The sequence below is a fragment of the Panthera tigris genome, chromosome C1, assembly GCF_018350195.1.
Source record: "Panthera tigris isolate Pti1 chromosome C1, P.tigris_Pti1_mat1.1, whole genome shotgun sequence".
Lineage (NCBI taxonomy): Eukaryota > Metazoa > Chordata > Mammalia > Carnivora > Felidae > Panthera > Panthera tigris.
Genome location: NC_056667.1, coordinates 63,937,038 through 63,957,377, shown reverse-complemented (window position 1 = coordinate 63,957,377; position 20,340 = coordinate 63,937,038). Strand labels below are relative to the sequence as shown.

At 38.8% G+C, this 20,340-nt stretch overlaps 2 protein-coding genes across 2 annotated transcripts in view; one reads left to right on the top strand and one right to left on the bottom strand.

Annotated features, from left to right (window-relative positions):
- PIGK (phosphatidylinositol glycan anchor biosynthesis class K) overlaps positions 1-20,340 on the top strand; it is a 156,418-nt gene that overhangs the window by 132,638 nt on the left and 3,440 nt on the right. Inside the window, exons 11-12 of the transcript XR_006221604.1 lie at positions 9,707-9,814; positions 20,074-20,195. The gene's annotated coding sequence lies outside the window, so the exon portion shown is untranslated. The remainder of the gene's footprint in view (positions 1-9,706; positions 9,815-20,073; positions 20,196-20,340) is intronic.
- The window catches only part of ST6GALNAC5 (ST6 N-acetylgalactosaminide alpha-2,6-sialyltransferase 5), a 170,671-nt gene continuing 164,699 nt past the window's right edge, over positions 14,369-20,340 (bottom strand). The window contains exon 5 of the mRNA XM_042997612.1: positions 14,369-15,012. Coding sequence (XP_042853546.1) covers positions 14,781-15,012 — 232 coding nt within the window. The 3' untranslated portion in view covers positions 14,369-14,780. The remainder of the gene's footprint in view (positions 15,013-20,340) is intronic.

The following is a 20,340-nucleotide window of genomic DNA, read 5'->3' as shown; positions in this document are numbered from 1 at the left end:
TGCTCTGATCTATACATTGTGTTATTCCTCCAACATTTGTCGAGTATGAATACCTTTTACGTGAATGGCACAGCCTCTGTCTTTAAGGCATTTATAGTAGGGGAGCCAGAAAACTGGTGAAGAGAGCTCCAGGAGAGATTCTAGAAGGTGTCATTGAATTAAGAGTAATGGTTGGACACCTTTTTTTCAAAGTGATAGAAATCCAACACAAATATGCTTAAGTTATAATTTTTAAAAAGTATTTATTTACATAACAATGTCCAGGAGAGGTTTGTCTTCAGGCTCAGCTTGGTCCAGCACTTAATGACATTCTAAGATCTATCTGTCATATCTGCTTCCCCTGGGATGCTCCATTCACAAGGTGATTCCTCTTGTGGTAGCAAATACAGCTTTAGCAGTCTCAAACCCTAAAGCACCTAAGCTTGGGGGGGGGGGCGGGGGGAGTGTTTGCATCCCTGCATTGGGTCATGTTCCCATCCATGAACCGATGATTGTGTCTGGGAGACAAGATATTCCAGTAGGTTTAAGCCAGTCAGGGCCTATCCCTGGAGCTCTATACAGAGCGAATCCCTCATTAATGACATAGTTAAGAGTGGAGGGATTGGTTCTCCAAGGAAAATATAGGCACCTATGACCTAAAAGGTGGGAAAATGGAGGCTGGGCTGCCAATGGCAGCAGGTGCTTGAGCCAGGTGCCTCCAAGGCAGTGTGCAGACAGGGGCAAGAGTTGGGTGGGACACACTTGTCTGTAGATGGGAACACAGGGGAGGGGCGGCACTCGAGGTACAGAAAGCAGCATGAGCAAACCTGGAGCCACCTTAAGTCACCAGGTGTAGCTGGAGCTTCAGGTCACATAGGGAGGAGCTGTGTGAGATGAGACTGGAGCTAATAATGCAGGCGGTGGGTTCTGAGTCCAGGCTGCAGAATGAGACTAAATCTAGTCAGAATTCAAAAAAAAGGTTCAGAGTGAAATTTATACTTTATGAGACTCATTTTGCCTTGGGGAACGAATGCATTGGAGAAATACAATCTTGGAAGGTCAAGGTCGTCTAGGCAAGAGTTAGTTAAATGAGTAAAGAACAGGGGAGAGCAGTGCATAGGAGTGGGGGGGGGGCGGAATTGATGCAGAAGCTCTGTGCTTGTTTTCTCATAATGCTGTGAAGTGAACTTTCAATTCTGTTGGCTTATGCAAAGTTGGGAGAAATCCTTTAATATTTAATTGACTTCAAACAAAGATCAAATAATTCCAGGAAGCTTTACTTCTCAAAAGGGAAGAAAGGACCTGTTGGGGAGGAAACTACCTGTTGGGGGGAAAAAAATAAGCCAATTGTTATGTAACTCATTATGCAAGTCTATCCCATCAAAGAGTTAAATTACTTTGCATTAAGCAAGGTGGAATAAAGATATTTCTGACTCACCAGACGGGCTCCAGAGGCCTCCCTGGGGCGCTCTGAGCAGGATTCAACTCCCTGTCCCACAGAGCCTTGGGTTCAACTGACTTGCTATCAGCATTCTATACATGCATCTTTATCACCCAGTAAATTATGAGCGGGAGGACAAAAACCTCTTCCTGTTGACTGAAACGATTTTTCTTTTCCTCTTTTCCTCCCTTTCCCAAGCATCTCTATGTGAATCAAGGCGTCATGATAGCCACTGGAGACATGGAGTTGAATCCCAGCTGGACTAGAACCCAATCTCCTTGGGTTCAGGGCGGGTTCAAGTGTGAGGAGTAAGACATTTAATGACTGCTGTGAGAGGCATTTATACAGAATAGAATGGGAAGAAGGGCGCCTGGGTGGCTCAGTTGGTTGAGCGTCCAACTTAGGCTCAGGTCATGATCTTGTGGTTTGTGAGTTCAAGTCCCACGTCGGGCTCTGTGCTGACAGCTCAGAGATTGGGGCCTGCTTCAGATTCTGTGTGTGTGTGTGTGTGTGTGTGTGTGTGTGTGTGTGTGTCTTGCTGCCCCTCCTCCACTCACGCTGTGTCTCTCCTTCAGAAATAAACATTAAATAAAAAATTAAAAAAAAAAAAGAATAGAATGGGAGGAGAGGTCAGTGCCATGTGGTGAGATCAGGAAATGCTTCATTAAAGGCAACACGTAACAGGAGTCTTAAGGCTAGTGGCCAGAGAAGGTGGGCAGGAGAAAGGAAGGGCATTGAGTGGAAGCACTTATCAGGCAGGCAGATGTTGTAACATGGGGGAGGCCATAACAACATTGACATCATGGGTTTCTACAGATATATGTAGCCCTTTCTTTAAGGTGGAATAAACTGTACACACACACACACACACACACACACAGAGGCACCTTTGGCAATAGTGATGGTTAATCTACGGTGAAAAACATCTGGTTTTAAGGAGACAGGTTTATTATTACTAAAATAAACCAACAAGATTTGTTTCTTTCTACAGTAGAGCCACTTACAATTAAATTGAGAACAAGGAATAATCCTATAGAAATTAAAACACTGATAGTGAAAGTTATTTTGATGTTTTTCTTTAAAAAATAATTCTTAGCAGAAGAAAAGTTTTTAGCATTCCTAGAAACCCATAAAACATTGCTTTATTTGTATAACTTTCATGCTTAACAAGCTTCAGTGACACATGGCTAACATCACCAAGTCCACATCTTCATTTTGGAATTCAAGGTCGGCAACAATAATAAAACCAAAAGGACACTGAGGTAGCTATTTTAATGGCAGAAAAATACAGACTTTAAGGAAAAGGCTTTAATAGGGATAAAGGATACCAAGTGATAAAAAGTAATTTAACAAGGAAGATAAAATAATTATAAACTTGCACATCACAATAGCTAACACAAAGTGTTTGTAGACTACTGGAAGGAAATTCAATGTCATCCTGGAAGACTTCAAAATATTTCTCTATTATTATTTGAGTAGTCTAAAATTAGTAACAATATAAAAAATTTGAACAACCCAATTAGCAAGCTTTATTTAATGGACATATATAGAAATCTGGACCACCAAAGTTTTAAAAATAAACATTCTTCTCAAGTACTCAAGGAACACTTACACAACTTGGCAAATGTATTATATAAATCTTGACTATTTCAGAGAATTAGCATAATGTTGACCACAGTCTCTAACTATAAACAATTAAGTTTGATAGTAGCACACAAAAATTAGTAAAAACTTACGTATTTGGATATTTTAAAATGTGTTTTATTTTATTCATTTTATTTTATTTTACTATTTTGTTTTATTTTATTTTGCTTTCAAGGTGGAGATGTGTCCACCTTAAATTTTTTTTACTTAAGTATAATTGGCATACAATATTGTATTAGATTCGAGTGTACAACATAGTGATTCAATGATTTATATACATTACAAAATGATCACCATAAGTCTAGTTACCATCTGTCACCACACACAAAAAAAGTTTTTACAGTATTATTGACTATAGTCCCCATGCTGTATTTCCTTGTGTCTTATTTATTTTATAAATGGAAGGTTGTACCTCCTAATCCCCTTCACCTATTTCATCCATCCTTACACTTCTCTCCCCTTTGGCAACTATCAGTTTGTTCCCTGTATCTGAGTCTGTTTCTTTCTTTCATTTGTTTTCCTTAAAAAAATTTTTTTAACGTTTATTTATTATTGAGAGACAGAGAGACACAGAGCATGAGCAGGGGAGGGGCCGAGATGGAGAGACACAGAATCTGAAGCAGGCTCCAGGCTCCAAGCTGTCAGCACAGAGCCCGATGTGGGGCTCAAACTCACAAACCGCGAGATCATAACCTGAACTGAAGTCAGATGCTTAACTGACTGAGCCACCCAGGTGCCCCTGTTTTCCTTTTTAGATTCCACATATAAGTGAAATCATATGGTATTTGTCTTTTTCTGTCTGACTTATTTCACTTATTATAATAACCTATATCCATCCATGTTGTCAGAAATGGCAAGATATCATTCTTTTTTATAGCTGAGTAATGTTTCTTTGTATATTTTATATATATACATACATATACATACATATATATATATATATATATATATATATATATATATGTATGTATATATATATGCCATACTGTTTTGATTACTATAGTTATCTGGGAATGTAATACTTCCAGCCTTGGTCATCTTTCTTAAGATTACTTTGGCTATTTGGAGTCTTCTGTAGTTCCCTACAAGTTTTAGGATTATTATTCTAGTTCTGTGAAAAATGCCATTGGTGTCTTGATAGGGATTGCACTGAATCAGTGGATTGCTTTGGTAGTGTGGACCCTTTAACGATATTAATTCTTCCAATCCATGAACATGGTATGTCTATTTATTTGTGTTGTCTTTCATTTCTTTCATCAATGTTTTATAGTTTTCAGAGTACAGGTGTTTTACCTCCTTGGTTAAATTTATTCCTAGGTATTTTATTCCTTCTGACACAATTGTAAATGGGATTATTTTCTTAGTTTTAAAAATATGTATAAATGGGAAAAATGGATGGCTCTTTCTTATAGTACAATTCCTAATTTCAGACAAAACCCAGCATTGTCAAGTATCACAATAACAATTGTTGCAGCAAGAATCATCTATGGATGCTAAAATTAGCACTTATGCTGAGAAACAGGAAATTTACCTATTTAAAAATATCTTCCTGCAAGATTCCTAATAATTATAAAAGGGGGAAATAGTAATTTTTATAGTGGAGAAACTTGAGACATGACTCATACAAGTCAGGGTTTTTCAGAGAAACAAAGTCAATAAGATACATCTATCTATAGAGAGGTTAATTTTAAAGACTTGGCTTATGTGACTGTGGAGGCTAGCAAGTCTGAAATCTTGAGCAAGCTGGCAAGCTAAAAATTCTCCTGAATCTGAAATCTGGAGGGCAGGTTAGCAAGTGGGAAACTCAGGCAGGGTTTCTGTTTCTGTGGGGGAATATTGCTTCTTTCTCAGGAAACCTCAGTCTTTGTTCTTATCGCCTTCAAATGATTGGATGAATGCCCCCCCCCCAACACACACAGACACACACACACAGACACACGATAGAAGGTAATCTGCTTTACTCTAAGTCTACTCTGATTGTCAGTGTTATGAAATCTAAAAAAATATCTTCACAGAAATAGCTAGACTGGTGTTTTCCCAAACAACTAGGCACCACAGCCTAGCCAAATTGACACAAAATTAGCCATTACACTACCTTAATATAATAATCGAGTTTAGCATCACTAAAAATGAGACATAATGACATCTTGTACCTCCTGATACTATACACTTAAAAAAGTACAACATCATTTTAATGGTACTACATGGCCTTACTTTAAACTTAACAATCACTGAGTTCATTTAGCCCTAATGTTGGATATAAGATCAATATACAAAAATCAGTGTATACTAATACAAACAGGTAGAAAATGAAAAAAAAAAAAGCAACTCCATTTATAATAGCACCAAACCTATCAAATACCTAGGAACAGATATAAGAAAAGATGTGGAAAATCTCTATATGGAAAACTTCAAATTGTGTTCATGAATTGAAACACTTGATATTATGAAAATGTCAATTCTCCCCAAACTGATCTATAGAATCAATGCAATCACAATAGAAATCCCAGCAGGTTTTATTAAATATGGAAAATGACACTCTGATTCTAAAGTTGTATGTGGAAATACAAAATGCCAAAAGTAGTTAAAGCAATATTGAAGAAGGTGAATAAGCTGGACACTTTCTACTTCTAGATATCAAGATTTAAGAAGTTATAATAATTAAGATAATGAGGTAATGGTGCAAGAGTTAAAAATGGTACAGAACTCAAAGTTAAGAGACAATTCAACATATATATGGTAACCTGTTTATCGCCAAAGCAACACTCTAATTCAGTGGAGAAAGGGTGGTATTTACAATAAAGGGTGCTGTACACTGGATTTCCTTAACAGGTAGGGGGGGAAGCTTAACCCCTACCTCACATCATATCCTGAAATTAATTTCGGATGGATCACAAATCCAAATACAAAAGGAGAAAAAAGATAGAAGAAAACATAAGAGATGGTCATGGGCTGGGTAAGAATTCTTAAATATTTCATATTATACATGAAATACAGACACATGGAATTAAAATTATTAAAATTAAGAACTTTCAGTCATCAAAATATACCATTAATACAGTGAAAAGGCAAGCCATACACTGCAATGACCAAGGAGCTGAATCTACATTATAAAAAGAATTCCCATAAATAAGAAAAAGCATGGCAACCCAACTAAAAGAATGGTGAAAAGCTTTGAATAGGCATGTCACAAAAAGTGGTACAAAAACAGTCAATAAGCATATGAAAAGATGCTCAACTTCCTTTTTTAAAAAAAAATTTTTTTTTAACGTTGATTTATTTTTGAGACAGAGAGAGACAGAGCATGAATGGGGGAGGGTCAGAGAGAGAGGGAGACATGAATCTGAAACAGGCTCCAGGCTCTGAGCGGTCAGCACAGAGCCTGACGCGGGGCTCGAACTCACAGACTGCGAGATCATGACCTAAGCCGAAGTCGGAGGCTCAACCGACTGAGCCACCCAGGCGCCCCTCAACTTCCTTATTCATCAAGGAGATGTAAATCTAAAGCCATGCCAATTTACCACTATATAGCCGGCAAAAGGGATACATTTGTAAGGATTCCCAACACCAAGCACTGGTAAGTACATAGGGCACCTGGAGCTCTGCTATTGCTGGTGGGAGTGTCGAATGGTGCAACCACTTTGGAAAACTGGCAATATCTAGTAAGGCCTAGCACAGACGTACCTGCGACTCAGCAATTCCACTCCTTGCCATATACCCAATAGAAACAAGCTCTGTGTCCATTGAAACAAATATACAAGAATGTTCATAACAACTGTATTCATGGTAGCCCTAAACTGGAAACAACCCAACGACCACCAATATTAGCATTGCTAATTCTAATGTGAAGTGATCCTATACAGCAATGAAAAAGAACCACTGCTATAGGCATGAACAGGGATGAATCTTACAAACATAATTTTGGCTGAAAGAAGCCAGACACAAACTATATAACATCTAATTCTATTTATATGAAGTTTAAAAACTGACAAAACAAATCTACATTGGTGGATGGAAGAAAGTGTTCACTCTTGACAGGGAGGCTGACTGCAAGAGAGTATGAACGAACCTTCTGGGGTGCTGGAAATATACTATATTGTCATCTTAATAGTGGTGACACGGGTGGAAGGATGTATAAAATTTCATCACTCTATATACATAAAGTTTGTGTACGTTATTGGATGAAAATACCTTGGCAAAAACTAGTCATGTTAAAAAAAAAAGAAATCAGCAAGATATTCTTCAGGAAGAATAAAGTGAGAGAAAAATTGCCCTACAAGATTCAAGGACTTATTATAAAGCTGTACTAATTAAGACTGTGTGGTATTAGTACAGAGATAGACAATTTGATTAGAATGAAACAGAATATAGAGGACAGAAATAAATCCCCATATATATATATATGGAAAATTGATTGCTGATCTTTGGAGAAGAATGAATTCTTCAGTAAATGGTACTAGGACAATTGTATTTATAGAAAACAAAAGCAAGTTCTACTTTACTTTGTCTATTATACAAAAATACAAATCTCTTACTGCCACAAGAGAGACAAAATTTTGAAAATTTTAAGAATAAAATATAAGGAAATAATTATTGATCAGGAACAGGGCAAGATTTATTAAAGAGGGTAGAAGAAGCTCTAATCACATACAAAGATAGGAAACACGACTACATTGAAATTTAAAACTTCTGTCCATTGAAAGTTACCATAGAGAAAAAGAAAAGATAGGCTACAAACTGGAAGAGGATATTTGCAAACATATCAACAAAAAATACTATCTAGAATATATTAAGAATTCTTTAAGAGAAAAAAGGAAAAGTGAACTAACCCACCAGGAAACTGGATAAAAATGGATAGGCATTTTACAGATGAGGGAACACTAATGGAAGAGAAAACATGCTAAACATAAGGAGAAAACAGGGGAATACAAGTCAAGATCACAATGAGACACAATTTACATGCACCAGAAGGGCAACATTTCACAGTCTGAGAATACCAACTCAAGTGTTAGCAAAAATGTGGACAACTACTGTTAGGAGTATGAAGTGTCCAACCACTTTGGAAAACAATCTGGTGATATCGTGCATGTATGAACAATTTTACTCTATAGCTCAGCAATTTTATTCCTAGGTATACACGCTATATAAAAATTCTTACACACATGTACTAAAAAAACTTTCCAGGAATGTTCATAAAAACATTGTACATATTAGCAAAAACTGAAAACCCAAATGTTCACTGAAAGAATGAATAAAAATAAGTTCTGGAATATTCACACACTGGCATTATACAATCATGAAAATAAACTAGAGTTATATGCAAAGAAAATGGATACATCTTGGGAAGAAAAAGCAAGTTTTGTAACACTAGATACAATGTTAAGAGTCTTACAATGTTTGTTAATAGGTAAAACTAAATAACATTATTTATTGGTATATCTGTATATAGTGAAACTAGAAAGTAAGAGAATGGTAAATTGAAAATCCAAGAAAATAGAAGGAACACTCAGGCGGGCTTCAAGGATAGTGGTGATATTCTCCTTATGTCTGCATCATAATTTGAATATTTATCACTTATTTAACATGTGTCAAATATTACATACACTGTGAATACAGTGAAATAGATTATTTCAATATTCTAATAGAAATTGCTATATATAGGGTTAAATTTCTGCTAGGAAGTACATGGTGACTGAAGGCAGAGAGACTCCAGAGACAGACCCTGTGGCTTCCAACCTGACTTTCCCACTGATTAGCTGCATGACCTTGGGAAAGTTACTCATGTGCCCTGTGGCTCAGTTTTCACATCTGTTAAAGGGGAATGATGAAAGAACCCATTTATTAGGGTTATTGTGAGGATTAATTGCAGTGTTACATGTAAAGCACTTAGGGGATGCCTAGGACATGGCAAAACATGTGTTGACTCTCATCTTCATTGCCTTAGGGCAAGACACACAACTTCTCTTACTCTCAGTTTATTTATCTGCACAATGGGATAATAAGACTTTGTGAAATTATATATATATATATATATATATATATATATATATATATATATAGCGCATGACATTGTGCAGGCCACCCTGTAGATATTCAGTAGCTAAAATATGACTTCTAAAATTTTGATTCAATCTCATGGATTTCCTATGTTTGGTTTTAAAATTAAAGAAATAGTCTCATGGTAAAGAATAAAGATGCTATGCTTGAGATGATTTATGTACATAGCAAGGACTTCTTTTACATGTAATTAGACATGGCATTTACTAGATTTTCCCCAACATCCCAGTTGGGATTGTTTGAAACCCTGTTATAAACTGTCTTTCCTAATATTTTATGAAATAACCTTTTGTGATTACAATAAACATTTTGAAAATGTAGGAAGCTCTGTAATCCTGTCCGTTCAGAAGGAACAATTCTCTTCAGTTCCAGGTAGTGTCTTCTAGGTGTTTTTCTATGCTTTTAAAAATGAAACTGAGATCACACAGTTAAATAAATGTGTGGAAGGGTAGACAATGACCAAAAATGGATTCCATTATTTCACATGTTCAAGAAGGTAATGATTATGGTTCCTTGTGGAGGCACCCTTTGGCAGCCAACTCACCTTTACTGACTTGATTCCATCTTGCCCTCTTTTGTAACCAGGAGGTAACTGGACACCAGATGCTGGCCAGGTGGTGACTTAAGATGGCGACTGGGCTGCTCCCCCTGGGGCACCTTCTCTCAAGAGTTCTCTTCTCTCCTCACATTCTGGTAGGGATAAAAACATTTGGGATCTGCTTCATGGAAGCAAAAGGGTTTTTGGAGTTCTTTGTTTCATTTTGATTTTAAGATAAATGTATACTTAATTGTTATAGACTCTCAGAAATCACCAGTTGGATTCCCAGCAGCTTTAGGAAGCTGTCAAGTTTAACGCAGGCTGCAACTCATCTCATTTTAGCCTCCTTTTTGTAGTTGAACCAGAGAAGTTAGAGCCCAGGCTGCCTCTCTGCCTTTTTATGTATGATATAGCATTTGTCAATATTAAATTTAATGTGTGCTAAGAGCAGCTTGCTAACAGTGAGAACACAAAGCTTGCTGAACTTCACTTTGTCTGTGTGTTCAGTACAGCCAACATTAACAAACCTAATGAATTCAGCTACATTATCCTACCCAAATCTAGGTCAGTTCTGTTGATTAAAAATGTTACAGGTTTGAGGACTGACCCTGTAAAAACTCACTTAAAATTTAACTACTTCATCACTTTTTCTGTCTCCTATACTTCTCAAATGGAAGAATATATACCAATTACCAATCCAATGGGCCACCATTAAGAGGTCATCATCAACAACAGACATTTATTGAGCGCCTACTGGGTGCAAGGCACTGTACTAGGCAGGGGGCTACAAAGACAAAGGAAAAACAGTCCCTGCTCTCAAAGAGCTTACAATCTAAAGAGACTAACAGGACACATACATAAAGAGACAAGGACAATTCAAGGTAGCATATAATATTAGGGCACTGAGTAAAAACAAACACAATCACAGCCTTTTTTTGCTTTTCTATGGCGGCTCAATACCCTGAGTAGGTAGGGATGAGTGGGCTAGAATAGAGGGCTTCCTCCTGCTCGTTTTTTAAGCCTATAGACCCTCTCTCATCTCTTTCCACTCCAAAGTATTTTCTGGATGTCCTAGAACCTAGGTAGCAGATTCACTTTTCCCCCCAAGGCCTAAGTATTATAGTACTCTTTGAGGTGGCCTTCTGATAAGGTGACCCACTGTCCCAGTTTGCCTGGGACTTGTCCTAGTTTTAGCACAGAAAATCTGTCCTGAAACTCCTCCCCTCCCTACTTCCCCCAGCCTGGGGGAAACCAGGATGGTACTTCTGAAGTACCCAGTCCCATAGCCAGATGTAGTCGTCCCACCTGCGATGGTCATTGCCTGGCAGGGCCTACCCTGAATCTGGTCCCCAAGTAGGTCTCTAGTTTAAAAACCTACAAGGAATACCTTAACAGCCTCCAAAGACTGCTGGCTTAAGAGCCCAGTGTAAACAAAAGAAGACAATCAGGAGAGAATGACAGCAGAAAGATGGAACTGAGGTTCAAGAGAGAAGCAGGGAGGATGGAAGGAATCACTGGATCGGGTATGACATATGACATATGTTAGAAGATCACCTCCTAACACTGTAAAAAGCATAGAGATCTCAACGTAAATCTATTTAATACTCTGAATCTTCACTCCAGTGGAATTCAGAGTATATTTCCAAAATGAGGTCACTCCTACATAAGGGCAAATATTTGTGTGGGTGTTAAACAGGTACCTATGTATTCAAATCACAGTGCATTAATCCTGACCGAATTCCAATGTGTTCCTTTCACTTGTACCTACCATTCATTTAGCTTCCAAGTCAATAATTTTAACTTTTGAGGTGAGTTCTTATTTCAGAATGAGGTTATATCCTTCAATTTTAATGTAATTAAAATAGATCAGTAATGGAGACTATTTCAGCAAACAAAGGTAATCTGTCTTGAGAGGCATTGTTTGGAATCTGATACACATACACATACCTGGCAGTAATTTAAGGATTCCAAGAGACCACACACAAATTTCTCTTTCAGGTGCAGTATTTTGTGTTTTGCTTTCATTTATTTTTTGAAGAAAAGCTCTCACTCTGAAGTCTTAGGACCTTGGAAGTTCCTGAATCGCTCTGGTTTTATGTCTAGCCCTTAGGTTAGCACATACCAGGGTTAGTGAAGCACAGGGACTTAGTTACCAAACACCCATTAACCATAATGGAAATCACACAGCAAAGTCCCCATGCAGCACACTGAATATTTACCTCCTAATGTTCTTTTAATGTACGCTTTCTTGGGTGAATATTTACTGTAGAATATTAAATGTAAGATTCCTCTTTTTATGGGCCATTTGAAGTGATTGATTTTGTTTGTGAATTCCTGTATCTTTGCCCATAATGGCTATCTATTGTAATGGCCTCTGCCAAATGTTCTTGCGTTGAGATAACAGACGCCATGGATCGGCCAGCTGTGGCTTTGCATTATTGTGGTCTTAAAAGCTAGGAGGTAGCTGATGACACAGTTGGGAAAGAAGAAAAAGGTGTGTAACATAACGAGTCTGACTAAGGCTTCCAACACAAATGGATATTGAAATCACTGAGGTCTGTAAACATGGTTCTGTAGTCATCTTTTATATCAGAGCTGATGTTTAATGGTGCTGAATGGTGTTGAGACCCATAGTCACTAAACGACACTGGCAAGATAAGAATTCAATTGCCCACAGTCAGGACCGTCAGCACAATCTATCAGAGTTCTAGGCATTTTCTTTAAATGCTATAATAAAAACCACTGCCCATGTGATAATTCTTGTACTTATTTATACCATATTTTTAAAAATATAAATCCACATACATATCTTAGCTACGTTTAGATTTAAGCTATGGCCCCAGTGAAGCCAGGAATTTCAGAATTTGGTTGCTTTTCACTCTTTTGAGTATTTGGGAGGAAGAAGTTGCAAAAAAGATGGGAGTTGTCAGATGGTCTTTAAAAAACAAACAAACAAAAAAACCCAAAAAACAAATCCTAAAACCTAAAGATAACACAGGCATTTGAGATATTATTAGAGTAGGTAATACAGCTATATCTTCACATGTCCCAAGTATGCCTTTCCAAATTTCCATAAAAATAAAACTTGTTAAAGGAGCCCACTTACATCTGAACAACATAATGTCTTCAAGCGATGGTAAAGGTGGCCTATAAATCAATCATGAAATTCATGCTCTTTTTCATACGTTCACAAAGTATCGTGTGTTTAGAGTCCATGCTGCAGAAGGCTGTGCTGGAATAAAATTCTACAGTCTCTTTAAAAGCGATGAGAAAACTTAAAGAACACATACATTTCAATTGTACTGGCTTTTAACAGCTCAAGCTAGACCACAATTAATACCAACTTTGTTTCTGCTGTATAAATATCTGGACTATGTCTGCATCTCAAGCACAGCACTCCATATAATTAATAGTACTAGTTAGTGCAAGGGAATGGAATCTTAACAGTAATTAAGGAAAGGGAAAGGAAGTGGCAATGTGAGAAACCTTCTTTAATCACAGGTCAGGTCATGTTCTGTAAAACACTGTCAGTCCATACATAATACTTGCTGGTGCCTTCAAATCTAACATCGGAAAAGCTAACGCCTTCTAAGTCATGTGTAAAGAAAACACTGGTATATTTTTTTAAAAAGACTATTTTTGAAGAATATCACCAGCTTAAACGAAGATCTTTCCTAGTAATTGATATCTTGGCCCTGAATAAAATAAGTCCTTCATACTCCTCCAGACCAGGGAATGGCTGTGAATATAATGTATGTATGACTTGCAATGAGTGAATCTGAAGAGTTCACAGGATAAATGAGTCGTATGCTAGGGAATCTCCTTGTATTATCTTCTCACTGATTCAAAGACAGTTCCTTGTTCCTGGAGCCAGGGACCATCACAGTTCTCTGTCTTTCTCAGTTTTTTCCTTTTTTTTTTTTTTTTGTGGTGCAAGAAACACCAGAAAAGCAGGGGGGCAGTTTGTAGCCAATGGGGACCAGGAAGGAAGTTATGTTTTTAACCACAGAGGGAGATAGATAGCAGGGGAATGAAAAGATCCCCTATAATCAGGCTTTTGCTACTGCAGAAGCCCCATCATTCCAAGTGCAAAGTCCTTAAATGCGTCAACGAGAGGCTCACAGAATGTTACATTTGGAAGGAAAAGTATGCGGTCGTCTGGTACAGGGACATCATTGTCAGACAAGAAAACGAGGGTTTTACGTCAGGTAACCTACATCAACTATTACTAAAGACAACTATCTTTAAGTTTCTTTTGTTAGTATTGTTTTGTTGTAATAACACAGTTTTTGGTTTTCAATTTTGTCATTTAGAACATTTCCTTATGTTAGAAAATGTCATGGCTATTCTTGAAGCCTAAGGGTTAAAAAATATAATGCAACATTTCCAAGCCAATGGCATGCTAACAGTGAGCATCGTGAACACCGTCACTCGCCAACCCTATTCTAGGTGTTTTCCAACCATCATTCAGGATAAAAGAGTTAAGAAGGATAAATTACCACATAATCATAATCTATAAAAATACTGGCCTAGAGTGCACTAAAAAACTCTCAGTAAATAAATATTGGGCATTTGTTTTATGAAAGTCAGTGGAGATGTGCTCTTCAGAAATCATGTCCATACTTTCAGGCTGCTTTTTTTTTTTTTTTTTTTTTTTTTTTTTTTTTAACAAATCACACACACAGAGCCCAACAGATGACAAAGATTATAGATCAGGTTAGGATACAACTTGATAGAAAAATGTCTTTTGATGTGGTATTTCTATAAAGGAATACAACTAACATTGTTGAGTTGCTTGTGTTTCAGTTTTGAAGGCAATACTTAAGAGATCCAGAATGATTTTTAGCCATGGCAGCATCATTGAAATGAGTGGTTAGCTCCTAAGGTAACCCCTTTTGAAAGGGATGATACTCATTAGGACATATTAATTCTGGAATTTCTCCTTACAAACCAACTGCACTGCTTGGTAGTCATGCCTCACAGGCATCTGTACATGTTGCTTCTGGAGGAGTTTCCTGCTCGCAGTTTTGTCCCTCTTCTGTGTCTAGTGGCTCAGAAAGTTCAGTGGCCTGGTGTCTGATACAGTACGTACTTGAGATTTCGGTCTGGCACGCTCATTCCTCAGAACACAGGTTTATTCTCAGGATGATTTATAGCAAGTGATTCTGGTTTCCAGTTTGGTTGAAAGAAGTGAATGTTGAATGTCCGTGCCCAGTTCTTAAAGACGCGTTTCTCTGTGATAAAGCGGTGATGACTACCCTTCCGTCCTCGCTCGTGGGAGAGGTACATTGTACATTCATCAGGTCCAAAAGGTTCGTAATAGTGATAAGGTACTGAAGGGTGATTGGGGTCCCTGTAGGAGGAAAATGAGATAGCTGAACAGAGGGGAAAAAATTCCTTTGGCTGATTAAGCTGATAAGCACAACTCGTATTTCCAAGTTAAATAAATTTCAATGAATAGTTTTTCTGAGATGTACACAGTAAGCAAGTGGAAAGGTTTTGGGGTTGTGAAATAAATGCGCTGACCGTCATTATCAAACAGAGAGAGTAAAAGTATACCATAGGACCTTCAGGTTTTGGGTATTAAAAAATTATTTTAATGTTTATTTATTTTTGAGAGAGGGAGAACACAAGCAGGGGAAGGCAGAGAGAGCAGGAGACACAGAATCTGAAGCAGGCTCCAGGCTCTGAGCTGTCAGCACTGAGCCCGACAGGGGGCTCAAACCCATTAACTGTGAGATCATGGCCTGAGCTGAAGTCAGATGCTTAACCGAGTGAGCCACCCAGGTACCCCCAGGTTTTGGGGATTTAGAAATTACGTATTACTAAAAGTTCCTACTTCTACTCTTGCCCTGTAAAGTCTATATAGCATAAGCAGCTATTTACAAAACAAAAACACATCACATCACCTTCCCCATTCCACCCCTGCTAAATCCTCCAGAGGCTTCTAATTATCCTAAAAGCATGGCTTATAGGGTGTTAAGTGAGTTGGTTCTTCCCCAGAGTCTTCTCCTAACCCAGCTTTGCCCACTATGCTCCAGACATACTGGTCTTTCTGGTCGTCAAGTTGGTCAACCTCGACCTTGAGGCCTTTGAATTTGAGGGCAGTCACATGGTGGTCACGTGCTCCTACCAGTTCACTCCTTCTTACCATTGGGGATCTACTTAAATGTATCCCCTGCAGAGAGGCATTACCTGACACCTGCCCCTTTGCTCCCTTTCAGTGAGATTGACTGTAAGCATTAACCACTCTCCAGAATTGCTGTTGTTTATACTTGTTTATTGTCTGTTCATGATGGCAGGCCTTTGTCTTGTTCCTAGTAGGTGCTCAATAAATAACTTTTGAATTTCTGGTGTTGAAGGACATGTATATGGAGTTAGCAGCTAAACAGCAAACCTCTAAAGACAACTTCTCCTCCAACATGGAAAGTTGATGATCCTAGTTTGAAAGACAGCAAGCATGATGCCACAACTTTCCTCTTGTTTCTCTAGGTAGACTATGGACTCAAATCCAGAAATTCTAAATCCTTAATCCTTGCATTGAAAAAATGCCCAATATTTTTTCTGTGTCTCTATCCCTATTTCGCTCCAAATGAGAAACACTGGCTCATTTCTTCAAGGCAGTGGGCAAAGGATGAACATGTGGGGGTGGTTGGGTGCCCTGTTGTAGGTTACTAACACATCTAACCCCCAAAGAGCCCTGACCTCAGACTGGTTTCCATTCTAGTCTAGTCCACTCTACCTCTGCAGTCTTGAAGCCTAGATGATAAAATTAGTCAAGATATCCCAGCAGGGTAAACCTTTCTATCTTGAGCTACATTCACCAATTGGCTTTGTTGCAGAGCTTAGTGTTTCTCTTAAAAGGCCCAGGCAAACCACATTTCCATGCCTGGAGCCTTGGGGTCCCCACTCCAGTAACTCGGACTCTACTCTAACTTTGTTTCCCAGAGATGTTCATCCTGCTAGACACCTATTTGTTTTCTTCAGAGGAGATCAATACACAAATAGCTTCTAGAGTAGCAACTTTACTGAGGTCAGGGATCGAAGTCTTTTATCAAGAGGGGTGTCAAGTTCGTGGCTCTGACAACAATAAACCTTTTGAGCTGCCTCTCCTCTGAGGTTAAAGTTCTTCCAGGAAGTGAGATTTATTTTTGTCATGCAGTGTTTAAACGTTCCTCATCCTGGGTTGGATGCTATTCTGAATTAATGCTCCGCATCTCTATCATGCTCATCTCGAAGTATCTCTGCATTCTCTAGTGAAACATCAGGTCCAAGCCTGTTTCGTTAATATAGATTTCCCTTATAAACTTACTACAGAAGCCCCTTAAAATTTAGTAGAAAATATTTTCAGTCCAGAAAATACACTCTAGGAAGAATTCAAGTTGGAACTGACCACCACGAAGAAAAGAATAAACAACAAAACCCAGAAATTGGTCAGACAAATGTCCTCAGATTCACTCTGCCAAATTCACTCTGCCATGGCAAACTTTGGGTTAAGCCTTTATTCTGATATAAATCAGGTTTTAAACCTGATTTATCTACACTTTGAACATATTACTGGCATCAATCTGATTAAAGAAACAATTACGTTTCCAAAAATATCATGAGATTGAGTTGGCATCTAAAAATACAGAGAAATTGGAAACCAGCTAAAGGATGCTATATGGGGATCAATTTCCTTATTCAGGAAGACCATCTCTTTGAATGAAAACTTATCTGGCTCCATATTTATCACCGAAAGGGAGAATTAAGTTTACACATTTAGTTATTATGATTTCAAAAGCGTCCACATAAGTGAGGGTTGTTTCCACACTTTAGAAACTCTGTCCAAATGGCAGAGGAGTGCTTTGTGGGCCTTGAGAAGGCAGAGCCAAAGCGACTGCAGGAACAGCCCTCCCGATTGAAAGCCTGCCATCAGCAGCAATCCGCTGTGCCATTCAGGAAGCCCTTTGCAGTGGAAGGTCTTAATTCCTTAGGTCTTTTCTCAAACCTGACTTTCTAAAGGCTGCCATAGCCTTTTCTTCCTCCACCTGACCCAAATGAAAACAGCAATAAATATCAGCAGAATTTCCACACCGGGAGGCTCCCATTGTAAAAGGGAGGATTCTGGCACCCAAGTTCCTGTTTTGGGGATGAAGGTGTGGGGGCGGCGGGAAGCAGTGCTGAGAAAATCACAGAGCCAGTTCCCCACGTGGCTACAGCTTGTCAGCAGCGCTCCAAGGACCACCTCAGGAATAAATCCTGCAAAATCATGTGCAGAAGGATTTTTGTTTCTTTACAGAGGAAGCAGAGGGGAGGGGAAGTGAAAGAACTAACATTGAGTACACACAGGGCGCTTTAAAGAAATATCATTGCCTGTGTTCCACCTCCACAGGTTCTGGTTTAATTGATTTGGAGATGGTCCCAGGCATGGGAGTATTTTAAAAAGTGCCTTCAGTTTGAGTATCAAAATAAATAATTGTAGTACTGGATTATAAAACCCATAAAATAAAATAAATGTCCATGAGTCCATGATGATTTCAATAAATAACTGAATTTATAAATAAATGAGGAAGAAGAAACAGCATTTCCTTACAGAAAATTTCCAATTAATAAATCTAGAGAGAATGAGGGAATAGAGAAATCACCACTCGAACAACCCCATAATTGTTGCAGGCAAGGTGCTGAGATGAATGAAACATTAGTGGGGAAAAAAGATGAAGAGAAATAGGTTATTTGCATGAAGTATCTCCCCCAAGATATTTATTAATGACAAAGGGAAAGATAATAACTTCACAGTGAGTAAACCCAGCAGATGCCACCTCAGCCAAGTGATTAAGGTGAACATTGCCAGTAATAAGACATCTGATTCCTTCATGAAGATAGAAAAGAAAAAAAAAAAAAGACCTTTGACATCATGTGCCTGTTGACATGGGACGCTGGGAAGGGCTTACTGCTCTCACTTACCCTCCCTGGGAATGGATACCCTCAATCCAATCATGAGAAAACATCACACAGATTCAAAGTGAGGGGCCTCCGACACTAATGCCCAGATTCTGTAAAGTCATGAAAGATAAGGAAAGGCTGAAAAACTGTCACAGATAAGGGGAGAGCGAGGAGACAGGATAACTAAACGCAAAGGGATCCTGGAGGAGATCAAGGGCATCAGCAGGAAAACTGGTGAGATCTGAACAAGGTTCAGGTAAGAGTTTTGTATGGGTGCTAATTTCTTAGTATTGATAATTATGCAAAATGTTAACATTAGGGGAAGCTGGGTAAAGGGTATGCAAGAATTCTCTGTGCTATGACTGCAACTTTTTTGGTACATTTAAAACTTCTTCAGAACAAAAAATTTAAAAAACAGTAACGTTAAAAAGTGCCTTAGGAGATTATAATATGCAGCTAGGTTGAAGGTGGGTGATTTAGTTAAGTACCTCCTAGGCTTTGGTGCTTCACTTACATTATCTCTTTCACTTCTTCATCAGGCAAGTAAGTAAGTATAAGGTAAGTATCACTGCTCCATTTGCTGAGTGAGCCTCTGGCACACAGGTGGTGTCCAGTGCCTGGCTTTAAGCACACAGCCTCACTCGTGGGCCATGCGAGAAGCTAGATATGACCATTTCAGCCCAAACCAGAGTGCACAGCACTTCACGTGATTTAATTCTCACAGCGCCCCTGGGAGAGAGGTACTGTTATTTCCCCCAGTTTACAGATGACAGAACTCATGCATAGAAAAACTGAAGACTTTCAGGGCTCAGATTTGGACCAAAGCTGTACTCCTAAGGGTGAGGCTCTGTATTTTGGAAAAACTTCTGCTCCATCGGGTGGATGTCTGTACCAAGGGCACCCCAGGTTCCTATTGGAACATGGTTTGGAACAACTCTGTCCTGGCTGCATTCTCCCAGCACCTCCCAGCCTCGGGCTCATTTACAATCATGTTCACTAATATTAATGGTAACAGGAGTTTGGAATATCCCATTTTTGAATCTTCTAAAGCTAAACTGTACAACTGGAGGAAACCTTATACAGTATTAGCAGGCATGGAAGAATACTTTCATTTCTGGGCATGATCTGGATCAACCCTGATCTGTTGGTTTGGGCTGCGCTATCTACAAGGCTACAAGTGACCCAAGGAGAGAACGGTGGCTTTGCCTCTCTCTAGAGCTCTCAGACACTCTCTAAACACACTTCTATGCTTGGCATGGTACCTGGCATACAGTAGATAGTTAGGAAATGCTTGAGGAATAGAGCCGAATCAACAGCTGTCAAGGGTCTAGGGTGTTCTGAAACTGGCTCGCACTGGGGGCCTTTAGGGACACTATGTAGCATTCAGAAGAAAATGCTCCTATAGCAGGACTTCCTATACATCTGCTTCATCCCTATGAGACCTGCTGAGTCACCTTTACTGTGTTGCCTCAATTTCTTGTCCTTACAGCCTCTTTTGGAAGGAAAACATCTGCACACCTTGAAAGCCAGTGGAATAATACCGGTGAATCTGGAACACAGAGAGCACTGAGAGCCTGCAGCTGTCTGTGCTTCACAGGGCAAAGAGCCAAAGTGAGTCATCTGAACCCCCCACTCACTCCCAACCCAGGCACCTCAGGTGGTGCTATAACATCTCTTATTAGATCAGTGGACCCATAGGAGAAGAGAGTAATGAAAATACCCCATGACTGCTAAGAGTTGGTCAAATTATGGCAAA